The sequence below is a fragment of the Ambystoma mexicanum genome, chromosome 2q (genome assembly GCF_040938575.1).
Source record: "Ambystoma mexicanum isolate Mex_15411 chromosome 2q, UKY_AmexF1_1, whole genome shotgun sequence".
Taxonomy (NCBI): Eukaryota; Metazoa; Chordata; class Amphibia; order Caudata; family Ambystomatidae; genus Ambystoma; species Ambystoma mexicanum.
Genome location: NC_090924.1, coordinates 1,353,405,761 through 1,353,424,478, shown reverse-complemented (window position 1 = coordinate 1,353,424,478; position 18,718 = coordinate 1,353,405,761). Strand labels below are relative to the sequence as shown.

The window sequence follows — 18,718 nt, the reverse complement described above, 5'->3', positions numbered from 1 at the left end:
ATAGTATTTCAGGTGGGTAACCGCCCTTTTAATAGCAATGCCTCAAGTTATATAACTGAGTAGTTCTTATCCCTAGGAAATAATGTTCTGCTGATGTATAATATGGGGTGCTCTAGCCTGTCGTGATTTTGTCAAAGAATGGCCCTTACACCCTTCAAGGAGGCATCCGTTTGCAGAATAAATTCTCTAGATAAATCTGGTACCTTCAGAATGGGGCTTTGACATAGGGTCTGCTTGAGAGTGGTCTAACAGATCTCATCTTCCTCATTCCACCTGATCTTTTGGGGTTCCGAGTTCTTTAGTTTGTTAGTTAGTCGGGAGGTCTTACTTGAAAAATTTGGAATGAAACAGCAGTGGTAGCCTATTAACCCTAGAAAGGCCCTTCGATTTCTTTTTTTATTGCCGCAGGGGTGTCAAGGACTGCCTTAACCTTTTCCAATTGGGGTTGAACAGTACCATTACCCACTAAAAACCCTAGATATTTAACTGCAGATTTAGCCAGTTTGCATTTTCATTGGTTTGCGGTTAGGCCTGCTTTCCACAGTACTCGCATGACCTTCCCAAGTTTTACTGTGTATCACAATGTCGTCTATTTAGGCTCCACAAAAATCCGAAAATGGCTGTAGAATCTTTTTTTTTTTTTTTTTAACTTTGTTTTTATTGACAGTATACATACAAGGAAGGGTGCATTCGCAGTCCCATCCTGCCATATAATAAACGAACAACATTGTCAACCTTTTTTCTTTTTTTTTTACTCATGATCCCACCCCCTCCCCCTCCCTCTCCACCCCCCCAACTTTTACACCATACCAAGTCTCGAGGTCTTGCGGGGTATAGAAATCGCCGAGAGCACCTTTAAACATTACTATATACATTGTTGCAAATGTTGACATCATGGGGTCTGCTTGAGTCAAGGCAACCTGAGGGTCAAGAACCAACTCCAGAAGCAGTACCAATAGGGCTACACAGGGTACATAAGAAAGCCTACTTTTTATAGACGCATCGAAATACAGTCATCGTGAAGGAGCACTGCCATCCATTCCTGGGTAAAATCTGAGATTGTGTCATTTCTCACTGCTGTGAGCTTTTCATAAGTGAAAATCGCCCGTAGTTTACAAAGCCACTCCTCCTTGGATGGTGCAAGCGCGCTTTTCCACTTTTGGGCTAGCGCTAGCCTCCCCGCCCTCAGCATGGCCCCAATGACCCTCGGGAAAGCGTTCTGTTCCGACTCCGGCGTGGGGACGCCCAGGAGGATCTCCAGGGGGAGGAGGGAAGGGGCGAACCCCTCTGTCTTTTATCCAGCTGAGGAGTTCCGACCAATACACCTGAATAACCGGGCATCCCCACCACATGTGCAGCCACGTGCCCCTCTGGAGACACATCCTCGGGCAGAAGGGGGAGACCTCCACAAACATTTTAGACAGGGTAGCCGGGGGGCGATGCCAGGAGTGGAGAATCTTAAAGCTGTGCTCCATGGCAGCAGTGTACAGGGAACCCGTGAATATTGATTTAAATATTGCCCTCCATGTGTGATCATCCAGCGTCATATTTAACCTCTCCTCCCAGATACGCTTAAAGGGCTGCCTGCCCTCCAAATTAGCCGTTATCAATGCCCTGTAGAACTTAGACAGGGAGCCCTTCCGGGTGGCGCTTTTAGCTATAACATCTTCAAAGGGGGTAAGGGGGCGTTTCAGGCTGTCAGCCCACCGTGGGTGTGTCAGGATTCCCTTTAGGCGAAGATATTCAAAGATCGAGGGCGGCTTGTCGCCCAGCGCCTCACACAGTTGGTCGTAATCTATGAAACCCTCCTCACGGGATAGGTGGGAGACCCTCTCCAAACCCATGTCCGACCACGCTTGAGTGTCTCGGAAACCTCTGGTGTCTAGGTTAACAGGAGGTCCCCACAGGGAGGTCAGGGGGGACGGCCAGGATGACAGTACTTTGTTGTCTTTACTTGGCTTCCAAGCTGCCCATAGGACCGCTAATGTAGGGTGTGTTCTAAGGTGGGAAGGTAGGGTTCTGGGAGAAGCCCATAACAGATCTCTGACTTTTTTTGGGTGTGTGTGGGTGTCTTCTATATACTTCCAATACGTCCTCATGTCTTCCCTCATGTCTTCCAGCATCACCCGGAGTTGAGCCGCTTTATAATACAACCTGAAGTCAGGGAGACCGAACCCACCGTGTGATTTCGGGAGGGTCAAGGTAGAGAACTTAACTCTCGCTCTTTTCCTATCCCATATAAACTGTAGTATTCGAGATTGCAAAACCTTGAAAAAGGCCTCAGGGATCACCACAGGGAGGGCCGCGAAGAGGTACAACAAGCGGGGCAGTACATTCATTTTGACCGTGACAATACGCCCAAACCAGGAGAGAGTGAGTGGTGCCCAGCGCTTGAGATCGTTGCTAATCTTGGCCAAAATTTCAGGGAAGTTACACTGATATAGTAGTGAGAGGTCCCTGGGAATACAAGTACCCAAATACCCAGTGGACACTCGTTCTATTCTTACCCCTAATATTTCAGAGCTGTTCCCAATATCGTGCTCCCGTAGACCCATAGGCATAATGCTTGACTTAGACGCGTTCACCTTAAGTCCCGAAAATGCCCCATAATAATTTATGAGCTCGAATAATCTGGGCAGTGAGACCTGGAGGTTGGTCAGGTAGCCCAGGATGTCGTCTGCAAATAATGAGAGTTTAAAGTCGCAGTCTTCGCAGCGTATCCCTGAGATTTCTGGATCTGCTCTGATCGCTATTGCCAGAGGCTCCATTGCCAAAGCATATAAAAGAGGTGAGAGGGGACAGCCCTGTCGGGTTCCTCTGGACAGTGCCAGGGGGTCCGATGTGCCACCATTGACCAGCACCCTTGCTTTAGGACCATTATATAGTGCTGAGACCCACCTACAGAAGTTTTCCCCCAGGCCCATTTTCTGAAGAACTCTGCCCATGTAAGGCCATTCGACACGGTCGAAGGCTTTTTCGGAGTCCAGTGCCAGCAAATAGCCCTCCACCCCCTGTCTTGATGCTTCGTGCATGAGGTCCAGAGTCTTCCGTATATTATCCGAGCCCTGGCGTCCCGGAATGAAGCCTACCTGGTCTCCGTGTATTAAGGAGGGGAGGAGCTTTGCCAATCTGCTCGCCAGAAGTTTAGCCAGGATTTTAACATCCACGTTAAGGAGGGATATAGGTCGATACGATTGGCACTGGGAGGGGTCCTTCCCTTCCTTGGGGATCACCACTATCAATGCGGACATCATCGAGGGTGGGAGGCTGCCACGATCCATAGCCGAGTTAAACATCTTGGCCATAAACGGGGCCAACGTAGACCGGTAGGTCTTATAAAATTTGACTGTGAACCCATCGTCCCCAGGGGCTGTACCACTTTTCAAGGAGGATATGGTGTCTATTATCTCCTCCGGGGTTATGGGGAGTTCTAACGTGCTTGCTTTTTCTGGGGTGAGGCCGGGAATTGGGAGCGAGTCCAAAAAGCTATCTATCTCGGTTCCGTCTCCTGCATACTCCGAGCAATACAGGTGCTGATAATAGAGCCGAAACTGTTCCACAATTTTACTGTCTCTAACCGTCGAGTCCCCTTCCGGAGAGCGGATGGAGTTCACCCTTCTACTGTTTCTGAGTTCGCGGAGCCTCCAAGCTAGTATTTTGTCCGCTTTTTCCCCTTTTTCCATATATTTCTGCTTCAGAAAGGCCAGCTTTCTTTCCGTTTGACCCATCTGGAGATCGGCCAACTCTGCGCGCAGCCTTTGAAGCTCCTCCCATTGTCCGGGGAACATTTGCGTCTTTAATTTCCCTCCCGGTTGGATAGCCTCTATCTTTCCTTTCAATAGTTTCTCCTCATGGTCCCTCTGCCTCTTTTTCCTCGAGCCTGCTGCAATGAGAACGCCTCTAATGGTTGCCTTGAATGCCTCCCAGACACCCTCTACCCCTACCTCCCCATTATCATTTATGGAAAAATATTCTGTAATATCTGTTAGGAGGGATTGGCGCACCTCTTTGTCATGCAGTAGGAGATCGTTACATCTCCATAGGGAGCCAGGCGGCGGGGCCGGGGGGACACCAAGTTTTATTCTGACCAAGTCATGGTCCGTCCAGGGAACAACCTCTACCCCTGAGTCCGTGACCTCTCCGCGGAGCGTGGTATCCACTAGAATATAATCAATGCGGGAAAATGTAGCGTGTGGTCTGGAGAAAAATGTAAACTCAGGGTCATGTCCTTGCTTAATGCAGTGTGTATCACTCAAACCTAGATCTTCGTTAACTGTTTGGAATACCTCAGCCATTTTTTTATGGAGTCTCTGGTTGGGACATGGATTGGCCGATTTCCTGTCTCTTTCAGGGCTAAGAACCATATTAAAATCCCCTCCAACCATTAAGGTGCCCTCTGAGAAGGCTATAATTTTCTCTCTCATTCCCATCCAAAAGCCATCTTGGGCCTCATTTGGGGCGTATACACAAACCAGGGTAAACAACCGGCCCCTCACCTCCCCCTTGACCATGAGATATCTCCCTTCCGGATCTGCCCTCTGGGCTTTGAGTACAAAATGTGCCCCCGGGGAAACCAGTAATGCTACTCCCCGCTTCTTAGTTGGGAAGGAAGCTGAATAAGTTTGTTCAATCGTCTTAGCTCTCAATTTCGGTTCTTTGCCCCTAACCCAGTGAGTTTCCTGCACAAAAAGAAAATGGAGTCGGAGCCTTGTAAACTCCCTCACCAGCATCGACCTCTTGGCGGGGGAGTTAAGCCCCCGTACATTTAACGAGCCCAATGTCAAAAATTGTAGAGAGTCATCCATTATAGCGATGGTAGAAGCTCATGTCTCTCTCCACAGAGCAACTAATTTCAGTGCTCCCGCAGTACTTCCGTCCCCCGCTATACTTGAAAGACCAACTTATAGTGACGTAACCAACCCAAGAACTTGGCTTGCCCCAACTCAAACCCCGATGAACACACCCCAACTTCCTCCACCCCCTCCCCCCTCCCCCCTGAACGCCTGGTGAACCAGCGGCTTCATCCTGTCGCTGAGCCAGGCCACCAATGTCTCCCCCCTCCGGGCTCTTGAACTCTCCAAATACCCACAACTTGAGCCCCCCCACCCCCTCATGCGTCCAAACCGCAAACACTCTTACAGCGCTCCCCCTTTCAGATTAGAGTACAAACTTGGCCATGTAGCATCCTCCGGCTCCTCAAGTGTCTGGTTGGCCAGGGGATGCCGGGGCCACTCTCCTGAACTTCCTGTGACCTGGGACTTTACGTCTCTCCTGTGAAGCCTTTATCCTTTTCGGGCCGACCGGGTCTCTTACACTCTCTTGCTCTCCCAAGTCCTTGTGCGGTTCACCCAGGAGCTCTCCCGACACCCTGCGAATATCATCCTCCGTAACCAGAGCGTATTTGTATCCCTCCAGCTCGAAGGAAAGTGAGAAGGGGTATCCCCATCTGTATCGAACCCCCTTGGTCTGGAGCATTTTCGTTAGTGGGGAGCACATTCGCCTCCTCGCCAGGGTGAGGGCGGACAAATCTTGATACACCGATATCCGGGCCCCCTCCCAGTCAACCGGGCCCTTCTTACGTGCCAGTTCCAGTACCTTGCTTTTCTCCGCGAAATAATGGAATCGCACGAGGATGGACCTTGGTCCTCTGTTGGCCGCCCCCGCTCTGTGGGCTCTGTCAATAGTTGGCTCGTTCGTATTTGCACCCTCAAAAAGAGTTCCCACTACCGCATTCACAGCTTTGATGATGTCCATTTGCGTTTCCCCCTCCCTTTCAGGAAAGCCCAGAAAGCGCAGATTACAGCGGCGTTCCCGGTTCTCCAAGTCGTCAAGCTTTAGGGAGCATTTCTCTTCTCTCCTCTCGAGCTCCGACAGGCGCATGTCAAATTGAGTTTCAAATATGTCATTAGAGGCTATGTTATTTTCGAGCGTTTGGACCCTGTCGTCTATATTGTCCACCTTTTTATCGAGGGTGTCTAGCCGTATCGCTATGTCCGCTCTGAATCCTCTTATTTCCTCTAATAGGGCTGCCATACCTTTAGTGACCGAACTAGTATCAGACAATTCCTGGTGAGTCGAGGCAGCCATCTCGGGGCCGGGCGGCGGGCTCAGAGCTTGACGTCGAAATCTCTGGAGGGCTTCCTTCCAGTTCATGGGCTCATCCCAGCCATCTCCAGTAGGTCTCCACCTGAACGGTTCAAATTGAGTGAGCCGCTTCGCTGTGCCACTTTGGAACTCCAGAGGGGAGACAACTAGGGGTGTACACAGTAGTATGCCCAAACTTCGTGTACACTGTTCGGACGGGGGGTTACTGGAAGCCCATCTCCAGGCCGCGGACCGCAGGGGGCAGTCACTCTCCACCTCCGCCTTCTATCGGGGTACTTTTTCTTAAAGTGCTCTCCTGGAGGTGGCCACTGTGGTGGGGCCCAGCAGCTGGCGGCAGGTAGCCGGGTTAATCCCCCTCCGCCCTGATTGCTGATTCGTGAGTTGGGGCCCTCCCCTCTAGACGCAGAGGGTCCCCGGGTTGTAGTTCTCCGCTCCCCGGCAGTACCGGGGGGTGGGGGGAGTCCGCCGGAAAGAAGACGAATAGTCCGCTGGGGGGGGGGGGCGGTGCTGTGGCTCCCTCACCCCACACGTAGAAGCCCGCGCTCCCGGGGCCGCCCGGCGAGGGCTAGACGGGCGGGCGTCAACAGTCAAGTTGGGGCCTTCTGAGCCCTCAGCGTGTGCCTGCTTGGTACTCTCTCGGGCCTCCGTGTAAGGGATCTGGCTATATAGCGTTGTCCGCCCCACCAGGTGGCAGGTCCGGGCGAACAAAGGGGACCCGAGTCCCTCGCAGCCCTCACCTGGGCGTCAGCGGGGGAGGGGATGCTCCCGCACGTCGTCCGGCACCGACGCAGACCCCGGCTCCTCGCCGCCTAGTGTGCCGCTGAGCCCGCTCTCCTTCCCGCTGCAGCTCCTCAGCCTCCCGTGATACGTGCACCGGTTCGGCTTCTCCCGGGGGGCCAGTCCAGCCGCTATGCCTTCCAACGCTGTCCTCGCCAACTCTCCTTTGGGCCCCAGCTCGGCCGCGGCTCTCCGTTGATTTCTCGCGGAGCTGCGGCGCGGGTGGGGGCGGGGCCCTTTCCCCCTCCACTCTGCAAACGCCAGAACTCGGCGAAAACTGCACGCCTGATGCTCAGAGTTGGGGCGTTCGGGGGCTCCAGGGCATTCGCAGGCCGCGGGGGGGTCAGCGTCTCACTTTTGGGGGTCAGGGAGGGGCTCAAGTCCCTCTGACGGCGCCCTACGGGGGAGACCAGTGCGGATGCGTCAGTGCATCTCTGCGCCCCCTGGTGGTCCTCGCTGTAGAATCTTATCCATTAATCTCTGGAATGTTGCGACCATCAAATAATAACGCAGTACTAGTGGTGTCTTCTAAAAAATAAAAGGGCCTGTACTAATAAGCCTATTGCCAATCCTTACCCTTCAACACAAATAGTGTGGGAAACAATGTTATGCAAACGAAAAGTGTTCAAGAAATGATGTCAGGATATCCAAGACGTTGGCTTCCCTTCCCCACGTTTTCAGCACAGGATAAGGTGGCACACCACTCGAGCTTGAACAAAACGAAAACAAGGTGACACCACCTCGTAGTTTCTGACGCTCTCAGTTAGCTCAAAAAACTGAGCATGCACAATCTTGTGATGTTGCAATCGTTTTAAACGTTGCTTTTGCTTTTTCTTTTTACATTCAAAAACAGAGATACTGTTATTGTCATATATAGCACAAAGTCACTGCACAAATTGTAGGTGATGTTTAATTCACATTCCTACTTTGTGGTTACAAAATGTTGTCTTTAAGGCAGAAATAAGATACAGCAGTCAAGCAATTGCATTTAGCCTATGCATTTCGGTGTTTGACACCATCTTCTGGGCTATGCAAACTTCAACAGTTCATTTACAATTCAAATTGTATAGATACCATGGTATGACAGTGATTTTCGTAGCCGCAAGAGAAACAAAACATGACAGAAAATATAGGTCAGCAACTATCACGTCAAACTGCTGCAGATTCAATTATAATGAATCGAGTAAAAGTAAAAGTTGGTGATTCATCCCTCATTCCCACTGTCTGTGCCGCTATATATTCATAGACACGTGTAACACGTATGCAAAATCATACGATAGATGCGGGAACCTAAGGATATACATTTCTGATGTTTGTTAATCTGCTTAGAATCACATGCTGTGCATAGGTCCGACATCCAGTGGTCACTGCGGAGTATTGCATTTTGTTTTTCGTAGTCGAAAAGGGGACGTCGACAAGGCGTGTCTGTAACACTATCCCTATAGTGACGTGCGTTGTACCCACAATCCCTCACGCGTCGAGGTCCCTCAGATTGTTTTTTTCCGCCCAGCTACTGGTCGCCTTTACCCGGAGCTCCTCGAGAGACATTGCAGATTTCATCTCCTCGACCTTTGGTCGTTTTTCCTATATTAATATAGACATATCGATCCCCCCTCGACGCTGTTGTGAAGCTGTCTCCGCCGAGCAAGATCTTCGACGGAGGGGACGAGCGGAGGAGATCCTTCGGCGTTGCCGAACACGTGGCCTGGCCTCGCAGGCCAAATACAGTAGGGAGAGTGGGGGTCGTGGGACATCTCTAGTTCTTTTCTGAGAATGCCTTTCCTTTTCCCCTTCCTTTCCCTTGGGGTGGTTATCACGATTTATTGCCTCGGCTATGGAGAGGACACCCTTTAGGTTTTGCCCGCTTTGCAAGGGCAAGTTTACTTGGAAGGACAAGCATTCACGGTGTAACCGCTGCTTGCCCCTCGATCACAAAGAGGAAGGTTGCACGGCTTGTCGGCTTCTTAAGCCGAAAACTCTAAAAGACCGTAGGGTCAAGAGGTGGGCGGCCTACGCTATGTCGAAGGCCGACGCTCCACCCACCGTCGCTACCTCCGACAGTGACAAGGAACGTGATACCACGACCTCCGCTACGGAAGTCGAAAACCCCCCTAGAGAGCGCACACGCGCTTCGTCGTCTGTCCCCGGCCCCGACGGGCTCGGCTCACGCCCTGCTTATGGGGATGAACACCCCGGCGACATTGACGCACACAAGACCACACATAAGAACACAACCCATGGCTCTTCTTCGTCGAAGGCGAAGAGAGCATCAGCGCCCAAGGAGACGCAGGTTTCACCGGCGGCCTCCTCGGACCGTTCGGGTTCGAAGCCCCTCTCGCAACCGCAGCCGCGACCAGCGACTGGGCTTTCGGCAAATAAGGGCGCCGCCCCCAAATCATCGGCCGGCGCGCATCAGCAGAAAGCGCATGCCGCCGTAGAGCGATCGACACCCATAACGTCGAAACCACAGCCCTCCGCTGACAAACGAGTCGCTGAGAGCTTGGCGAGTATCGTGGTAGCCGACGCCCACAAGCGTACGCCGAAAGACTCGTCGAGCGCTACGCAAATGTCGAAAGACACGCCGAAAAGACAGGGACGATCTCCTTCAGTCGAAGGGATTCCCAACACACCTGAAGGCTTTTCGGAGGGCGACGGGACACTTTCCTCGACGTTGTGGGAGAGGTCGAGCCGTTTTCAGCTACAAGACACCAATTTTCCCCCGCTAGACCGCTCAGGGGTACCCCATGAAACCATGGAAAGGCTCCATCTCTGCATGGAAAGAATGGAGAGGTTTATGAATACCCAGAACCCTCCCACTCCCAAGAGAATAAGAGAAGGGCCTCAGGAGGACCCCAGGGGCAAAATTCCAAGACTAGTCAATCCCCACCAGGACACAGCCTCAGACTTCCATAGTGTGTATGACCTCACTGGGGAAGAACATTATTTTGAGGAAGAGGATGATTTTATGGACGAGGAAGAGGGACGAAACCAGGAGGAAGGTCTGGAAGACAGCCCAGTCTTGGTAGGAGAAGGCTTCGGAGAAAATCCAGAAGAAGGACCTTCTCACCCCTGGCAATCCCCATCAATATATTCCGACACTGATGTCCTGAACCTAAATCCTCCTGACAATTCACCTATTAGAAACACGTCTCCCATTGACGATCAGCCCACATTTAATGCCCTGTTGCGCAGAGCAGCAGCACACTTCGAACTGGACACTGGGGAGCTCTCCCCTGAATTAGACTTTGTGGAAAGAGTAATTAAGGAGAAACCCCCGGTCAGTCAGACCATTCCCCTCCTCGCTTCGGTGAAGAGAAGAATCATCCCTTCGCTGTCCACACCCGCACTAATCAGAGGGGTCAATCCTAGAATTGAAAAACTTTTCACTCCTTCACCCTCAGACCCGCTGTACATCAGGGGACATTCCATTCCGGATTCCCTGGTAGTAACCAACACAAGAAAGAGGGCAGGGGTACCACTTTCCACCAGTGAGGCACCACCTGACAAGGAGGGCAAGCGGTTATATGCCCTTGCAAAAAGAGTTACATCCTCGGCTGCCTTTTCGGCAAGAATTGCAAACAACAATTCTTTGCTCGCTAGCTATGCGGATGCGCAGTGGGCCAAACTGCGCAAAGACGCCGAAGAAGCGCCGGAACCATTACGTACACGCCTGCTTACAACTATTGGCGAAGGAACCCAGGTCAACCAGAGTATTGTAAAGAGCTCTCTGGATGCGGCAGAAACTGCGGGACGTTCCCTAGTTCAGGGAATAATCGTAAAACGCCACGTATGGCTGCGCAACTCAGGGTTCAAACCGGAGACACAGGCGTCTTTAATAAATAAACCTGTTGAAGACTCAAACCTCTTCGGGAAAGCGGTGGATGAGGCTCTGGAGATGGCTAAAAAAGAGTTCGATACTATCAAAACTCTTGACCAAATCTCTAAGCCCTCTACCAGGCGCGGCTATGGCAATAAACGCTTTTTTCGTGGCCAACGCCAACAACAAAACCAGCAGCAACAGTACCCTGCCACCAATTTCCAGACCAATAGTGGCCAGTACAGCCAAAGAGGACAGCGCCGGGGCAAAGGAAGAGGGCGGGGGTCCACCCCCAGAGGCTCCCAAGCCCCTAACAACACCAAGTGACGCGAAGATTCGCGTCCCCTCCCCTGCAACACCGGTCGGGGGCCGGATAACATCCTTTCTTCCAGCATGGGAGGGTATAACGTCAGACCGCTGGGTTCTTTCCACCGTAGCCCACGGATACTGCATCGAATTCAACAGTTCCCCAACATACAAACCCCCGAGGGGACGACGCATGTCACCGGAACATCTTGCCATCCTTCTACAAGAAGTACAACAACTGCTGGAAAAAGGAGCCATAGAGGTCGTGCCTCTATCTCAGGTAACGGAAGGTATTTATTCAGTGTACTTCCTTGTACCCAAAAAGGATCTAACCATGCGCCCTGTATTAGATCTGCGCCCAGCGAACAAGTTCATCAAACCCCAAAAGTTTCCTATGGTGACCTTACAGGAAGTGATCCCACTGCTATCACAGGGATATTACATGACAACATTGGACATGAAAGATGCATACTTTCATATTTTAATGTTGCCAGCGCACAGAAAATACCTCCGGTTCATGATAGAGGGCAAACACTACCAGTTCAGAGTGCTACCCTTCGGCATAGCATCAGCACCGAGGGTATTCACGAAGGTGCTGGCAGTGGCAGCGGCCCACCTGCGCAGGTTGTCCATCCCAGTTTACCCTTACCTCGACGACTGGCTCATAACAGGGGATTCTTACGAAACATGCTTCTCCAATACCCAAAAGACTGTAGACCTTTTGTTCCAGTTGGGCTTCTCCATCAACGAAAAGAAGTCCAGCCTAGACCCCAGCCAAATCAAACAATTCCTAGGGGCTCTAATTCAAACAAAGGACGGCCTCGTCTTCCCCTCCAAAGAGAGGGTCCAAAACATGCTGTTTCAGATCCCTCAATATGTGACCGGTCGAGAGGTGACGGTACGCAAAGCAATGCGCTTGCTAGGCATGATGACGTTGTGTATTTATTTGGTACCTCACGCGCGCCTGCGCATGCGCCCAATGCAAGAGTGGCTCAACAGCCAGTGGTGTCAGGCCAGCGGACTATGGGACGATCTAGTGGTGGTCTCGCAGGCCTTAGTTCTCTCGCTACGGTGGTGGACAAAGGAAAACCTGGAAAAAGGGAAACCCTTTGCCACACCCGCGGCGGAAGCCACTCTAACCACAGACGCATCCCTCACAGGATGGGGGGCTCACCTATCCCATCAGACTGCTCACGGAGAGTGGACTCCGAACGTAGCATCCAAACACATCAATCTTCTGGAGCTACTAGCGGTGTTCAAGGCGCTGAAAGCCTTCCAGGAACACCTACAAGGAAGGACAGTGATGGTCCTTACAGACAGCACCACAGCCATGTATTACATCAACAAGCAGGGGGGAACCCACTCTCCAGGACTGTCCAAACTGGCCCAAAACATATGGAAGTGGGCTCTCAAACAGAATATGTTCCTTCTGTCACAACATGTACCAGGGGAACTCAATCTGCTGGCAGACAAACTCAGCAGGGATTTCCCCCTGCCCGAAGAGTACGAATGGCGACTGCACGAAGACATCGTCTTCGACGTCTTCACGCAATGGGGATTCCCAGAAATAGACCTGTTCGCAACCCTGGAGAACTCCCAATGCCAAAGTTACGCCTCCAGGTACCCCCAGAACCAATCCAAGGGGAACGGTCTGTCGATTCAATGGTCAGGGAAATTTGTTTACGCTTTTCCCCCGACTCCCCTTCTCAACAAGGTGGTGCACAAGATGCACCAGGAACAAGTAACCATGATACTGGTGGCCCCAATGTGGGCCCGACAGCCATGGTTCGCTCACTTGATGGAGATGTCTCTATCTCCCCCAGTGAAACTCCCCTGCCCGTACAACATGCTGTCACAAGACAGGGGCAGGACTCTGCATCCATGCCCCCAGAACATGAACTTAGCAGCCTGGCTCCTGAAATCATAGAATTTGGACATCTACAGCTCCCGCAGAGATGCATGGACATCCTCAGGGAAGCCAGAAAACCTAACACTCGCCACTGCTATTCTAGCAAATGGAAGAGATTTGTCATCTGGTGCAGAGGAAAGAGCATCAACCCAATTGACTGCTCTCCCACATATATTGTTCTATACCTGACCCATTTATTGGATTCAGGTCTAGTGTTCAATTCCATTAAAGTCCACCTAGCGGCACTTTCTGCATACACCACTTCCCAACTCAAAGTGTCGTGGTGGAAGATCCCTGTTATAAAGGCCTTCATGGAGGGAGTAAAGAGAATACACCCCCCGATAGCTGACCCAGCTCCCGGATGGGACCTTAACGTGGTACTTACCAGACTCATGGGCTCACCATTTGAACCCATGCACAAAGCCTCTCTTAAAGACCTCACTCTTAAGACTGCTTTTCTAATAGCTATCACCTCCATCAGGAGAGTAAGTGAACTACAGGCTCTTTCTGTTCTAGACCCCTTTGTTACAGTTCACAGAGATAAAGTGGTTCTACGCACTCACCCAAGGTTTGCTCTGAAATTCATCTCAAAATTCCACGTAAACCAGTCTATAGAACTACCAGCGTTCTTTCAAAATCCTTCCAACTTGGGAGAAAGGACTCTGCACACACTAGATGTCCGCAGAGCGGTCATGTTCTACATGGAAAGAACCAGACCACTGAGAAAGACTAATCAGTTCTTCGTCTCGGTGGCAGCAGGAAGAGAAGGGGATGCAGTTTCAAAGTCCACTATTTCTAGATGGATTGTTCAATGCATCACTCTCTGCTATACTCTTGCTAAGAGAGAACTGCCCTTTAGGCCAAGAGCACATTCTACTCGAGGCACGGGGGCGTCCATAGCATTCATTGCAAATGTTCCCCTTGAGTCCATCTGCAAAGCGGCTACCTGGAGTTCTGTGCACACCTTTACAAAACACTACTGTCTAGATGCACACTCTAGATCTGACTCCCAGGTGGGACAGGCAGTATTAAGACATCTTTTCTCTACTGTTCCTTCTCATAACCCACCGCCAACTCCGGGTACTGCTCGCTAGTCTATGCACAGCATGTGATTCTAAGCAGATTAACAAACATCAGAAGACAATGCATTACTTACCGTAAAAGCATTTCTAATGGTTGTATCTGCTTAGATTCACATGCGCCCACCCTTCCTCCCCGCTCGGATGGAAGGAACATAGACATCCTTTTTCTATATTTCTCTCTTTTCTGTACTCACTCACGTCTAGAAGGCTCCCTCAGGGCAGAAAAATACAAACAGAGGGACCTCGACGCGTGAGGGATTGTGGGTACAACGCACGTCACTATAGGGATAGTGTTACAGACACGCCTTGTCGACGTCCCCTTTTCGACTACGAAAAACAAAATGCAATACTCCGCAGTGACCACTGGATGTCGGACCTATGCACAGCATGTGAATCTAAGCAGATACAACCATCAGAAATGCTTTTACGGTAAGTAATGCATTGTCATATTTAGAAAGCAAAGGATTTTATATAATCTTTCCTGTACGCTAAATATATGTATATCCTTAGGTTGCCGCATCTATCGTATGATTTTGCATACGGATTAAATATTGTACATTATAAGGATGTCATTAGAGATACTGAGAGGCTTCATGGTAAACTTTAAAAGGATGCAGAGTAGGTGGTAAGGTATCAATCAGTAGGTGGTTGTAGAGAAGCAGAAGGTTACTTTTAAACAGTAGAAGACAGATAGCCAGAGTAGGAAGACTTCAGAGGACCCGTCTAGACCCAAGGAGGTGCTAAAAGAGAGCAGACGAACAAGCATGTGTGTGATGTCGAAAAGAGAGTTTGCACGCGGCGCAGAAGGAAATGGAAATCCCGAGCCGAGAGAGAGAAGGTGTAAGGGCCCTTAAAGGAATGTCTGTAGAGGGTAGTCCAATCCTACCTCTGTGGCTCTCCGACACTACAGGAAGATATCAACATTGCTTACCATGGCATCTGGCAACAGAGATGGGTGCGGGTGACCCTTGAACCCAAGACTGAGACACAGGAACGGTGCAGGTAAGCCTTAAGCTTGAAACAAAGATAGAAGGGCAAACCCTTTGAAACCTGAAGACAGAGCAGAAGCTTTAAGGGAACCCTTAAGCCCTAATTAAGGTTTTCCCAGAGGAGAGGACCGAGAACATGGTCAGAAGGACTTATACCGCGAGTAAGGAAGATACTCCTTGGACGATACGAATGCCTGAGGTTTTAGAGTTACCCTTGCACACCCCTTTTCTTATTTTGGCCATCCTATATTACTTTACCCATACTAAAGACATTAGTTTCCTATACTTTGACCTTGACTTAGGTATTGATCCCTATTACCCCTTGTAACAGTATGAATATTTGTGTGTTAGTGGAATCTAAGTTTAATTTTGGCACACAAAGTCTTTGAGGTTGAGGTGTGAATTACAGGGAATCCCTGAATACATGTTTGATGAGTTAGTGATTGTGTTCTTTAGAAACATTTCCTTTTGTGTTTCCATAGCTTTTTGAGAGACTGCCCAGCTACTACAACCTGCAAAGGAAGCTCCTGCTATTGGAAGATCGAATCAGCCATCTTCTTGGTGGCATACAGTTACTGCACATGGAGGAAATGCACCCACTGCTGAGCCTGGAGGAGTATTATGTGGCCCTTGATGCATTTGGTATTAGGCTGCTCAGCAGTAGGTTACCATTCCATCCCCGGAGTTTGCGGGGCTTGCAGATGGTCTTGGAGAAGTAAGCACACATCTTGCCCAAAGATGTTTTTTATGTTATTATCTTTTGCAGTATTCATATTATATATTTGTTGATATTGTTTTCTGGGTATTAAGTTGTTCACAATTCTTCCCAGCTCTTCTATTCGTGGCACTCATATTCGTGAGCTAACACCACTGTGATGAATCTGATGATGCCATCACTCCTTTCCCGGGAATAGCCTCTCCTCATTTGGCCAGGGGACAGCAGCCAATAACTGATCATGAACTTGGGGTGGCTGTATGATGGAGGACCACGTGGGGGGAGGAGCCCCTCAGGGGGATAACATGGCATAATCGGATGAAGGCATATACCCCCTTTCCCTTTTAGGGACGTTCCCTCTGTATCGCAAGCTTTTATGTCTTATTGTAAAAGCTTCCTCCCACTGCCCACAAAACCTGCTAAAGAACTCTTCCAGTATCATGTTGAAAGAAAAACAGAGGGGGGGTCTGGGAAACTCTCTACCAGCACGAACACAGCCCATTGACTTGTTCTTGGGTGGATGGCCCCTGAGAGAGTCTCAACCAAGTCTTTAGCTCACTGTTCTTTTCACACAGAAGAAATGTCCCCGCATATCAGTCTTTGTCCTGCCCAGGGGCAGTCCAGCACCGAAATGCTAGGCAATTCTCCTCTGAACAAGAGTGCCACAGCAACCCCATACACGTGTTTCAACCTTGTTGGGCATCATCAGTGAGGTGAAGCTGTACCTCTCTAAGAGCAGTGAGCAAGGGGTCCACATCTGGATTCCCCTGGTAACCTAGGGTGAGACCCAAAGTTACTTGATATGCAAAACAGAGGGGGGTCTGGGAATCTCTCTACCAGCACGAACACAGCCCATTGACTTGTTCTTGGGTGGATGGCCCTGGGAGAGTCTCAACCAAGTCTTTAGGTCACTGTTCTTTTCACAGAGAAGACATTTTCCCGCATATCAGTCTTTGTCCTGCCCAGGGGCAGTACGGCACCGAAATGCTAGGCAATTCTCCTCTGAACAAGAGTGCCACAGCAACCCCATACACGTGTTTCAGCCTTGTTGGGCATCATCAGTGAGGTGAAGCTGTACCTCTCTAAGAGCAGTGAGTCCTGGAGAGGGAGAGAGGTTAAGAAGAGAGAAAGCGAGCCCTTCACCGTGTGACCTTTTCCATAAACCACAAGTCTGCAAGTGTGTGTAAAGTGTACTGCGTTGAAACCCCTGGCTGAAGAGTCTATCAGGCAAGCACACATCTGCAACTGTGTTTAAAGTGTACCACGTTGAAATCCCTGGCAGGAAGAGTATACCTGGCAAGCACAAGCCTGCAGGTGTGTGTAAAGTGACGTACAGTTAAAGCCTTGGCAGGAGAGTATACCAGGCCAAAGCTAAGTTTGCAATTGTAGAAAATAAACCACTCAAAGAAGTCCTGGCACAGGAATATGCCAGGTAAACCCAAGACTGTGAATGAAGTGAAGTTGAAGGGAAAAGAACCTGGTATGGGAGTACACCAGGTATGCAATCTAAATACTAAGTGTTTTTGTTATTAACCAAGAAACCTGCAAGGAGGGTTTGTGCCTTTTGGAGACTTTCCCCCTGAAACTTATCCATTGGGAACCTTTGTGTTGAAGTGCCTTTATATTTCTTTTGATCATTTGTGCATCTTTCAACAATAGAGACATTACCCCTTTGCACATTAGAATTACTTTAAAATGTGAGGGCAAGGATAGGATTTCGGACACTGGACAGTTTTACTTTGCACCTCTTGACATTGGATAGACCCTTTGTTTTGGTTGAGGTAGGGAAATACCCCTTAGAAGGTGGGACTGTGAGACATTTTCTAACCGCTTATCATTTAAGAAGTCTGTTACCACAAATATGACTTCTCTGTGTCCGCGTCTCATTCCTGGCTCCTCACACCACCCATGATGCTAGCTGCAACCGTGGTAACCATGCAACAACATTTCACATGCAGAAACATGTGCTGCAACGCTCCATTATATTATTGCAAATGCTGCTAGTTGTATTATATGGCTTCATTGCAGAAGACCTATATCAAAAAGGCTGCAATGCACAACCTGCCTATGTGTGTTGCTGCAACTTTTTCCCAGGGCTGCAAACAAATCGTAAGGTTATTTTTATATTGCTATTATTTTTCTTCAATTCTGGTTTATCGAACCCTTTTTTTAATTAATTGGTCCCAGTTAACCATTATTACGTAATTGATGGTGAGATGGACTTTAGGGTCTTTTAAAGAGATTTGAAATTAGCATTCTGGCCTGGATTCAATTTCAAATAGCCGTATTATTTTTTATACTATTACGTAAAGTAACGCACAATTCTGCCGTTTTGGTGGCCCCTTGGCACTACTTTATATAAGAGAATGGGGAGGGGAATTTGGTGGGAGAATAGGCATAGTGAAAGCTGAAATGTTGATGGGTGTATATTGAAAGAGCACATTTTCTATTTCTATGAGAGCTGTGGTGAGGGCACTTGGTCTACGTGCATTCAGAACAGATTCTTATATGTATGTATGTTGCTTGATTTGCTACTTATGAGGTCATGAGAGGGGAGGATAGTGAGTTGAGGGTTGTGACTGGGCTGTTTGTCACAAGCTAGCTTCAGAGGTGTAGAGTTTGGTGAGTGTTGGTGTGTGCAGTGGATGGTAGTACTTACAAGGTGTGAGTGGTTAGTTGTGTGCAGCTTCAGCCTCCTTACATTGCTTAGATCTTTTAGTTTGCTCAACTCATTTAGGCATGCCAGCTAATGTCAAGGACATGCTTTGTCAAACCTCAACACTCTGTTCACTCCAGATATTGCCTCCTTCTCTGCCCTTTTGAGCCTTTTTATATAGTTCCTCAGATTTGGTATTCTCTATTCTGATTTGCGATTGGTTAACATTTATCTAATTTTCTCTGAGCCTCTCAGTTTATTTGTTAGCTGTAATGGGCAGTAGTAATGGTACCCACCTAGGGTCATCCTATGTTTATGTTTATGTTTATGTTCAATATTTATAACGCGCACCAGGTACCCGA

The 18,718-nt window shown here is 49.5% G+C and overlaps 1 protein-coding gene across 7 annotated transcripts in view; it reads left to right on the top strand.

Annotated features, from left to right (window-relative positions):
• TCAIM (T cell activation inhibitor, mitochondrial) overlaps positions 1 to 18,718 on the top strand; it is a 722,456-nt gene that overhangs the window by 507,308 nt on the left and 196,430 nt on the right. For all 7 annotated transcript variants that reach the window (XM_069648822.1, XM_069648827.1, XM_069648823.1 and 4 more), the window contains one exon: positions 15,468 to 15,700. In XM_069648822.1, coding sequence (XP_069504923.1) covers positions 15,468 to 15,700 — 233 coding nt within the window. The remainder of the gene's footprint in view (positions 1 to 15,467; positions 15,701 to 18,718) is intronic.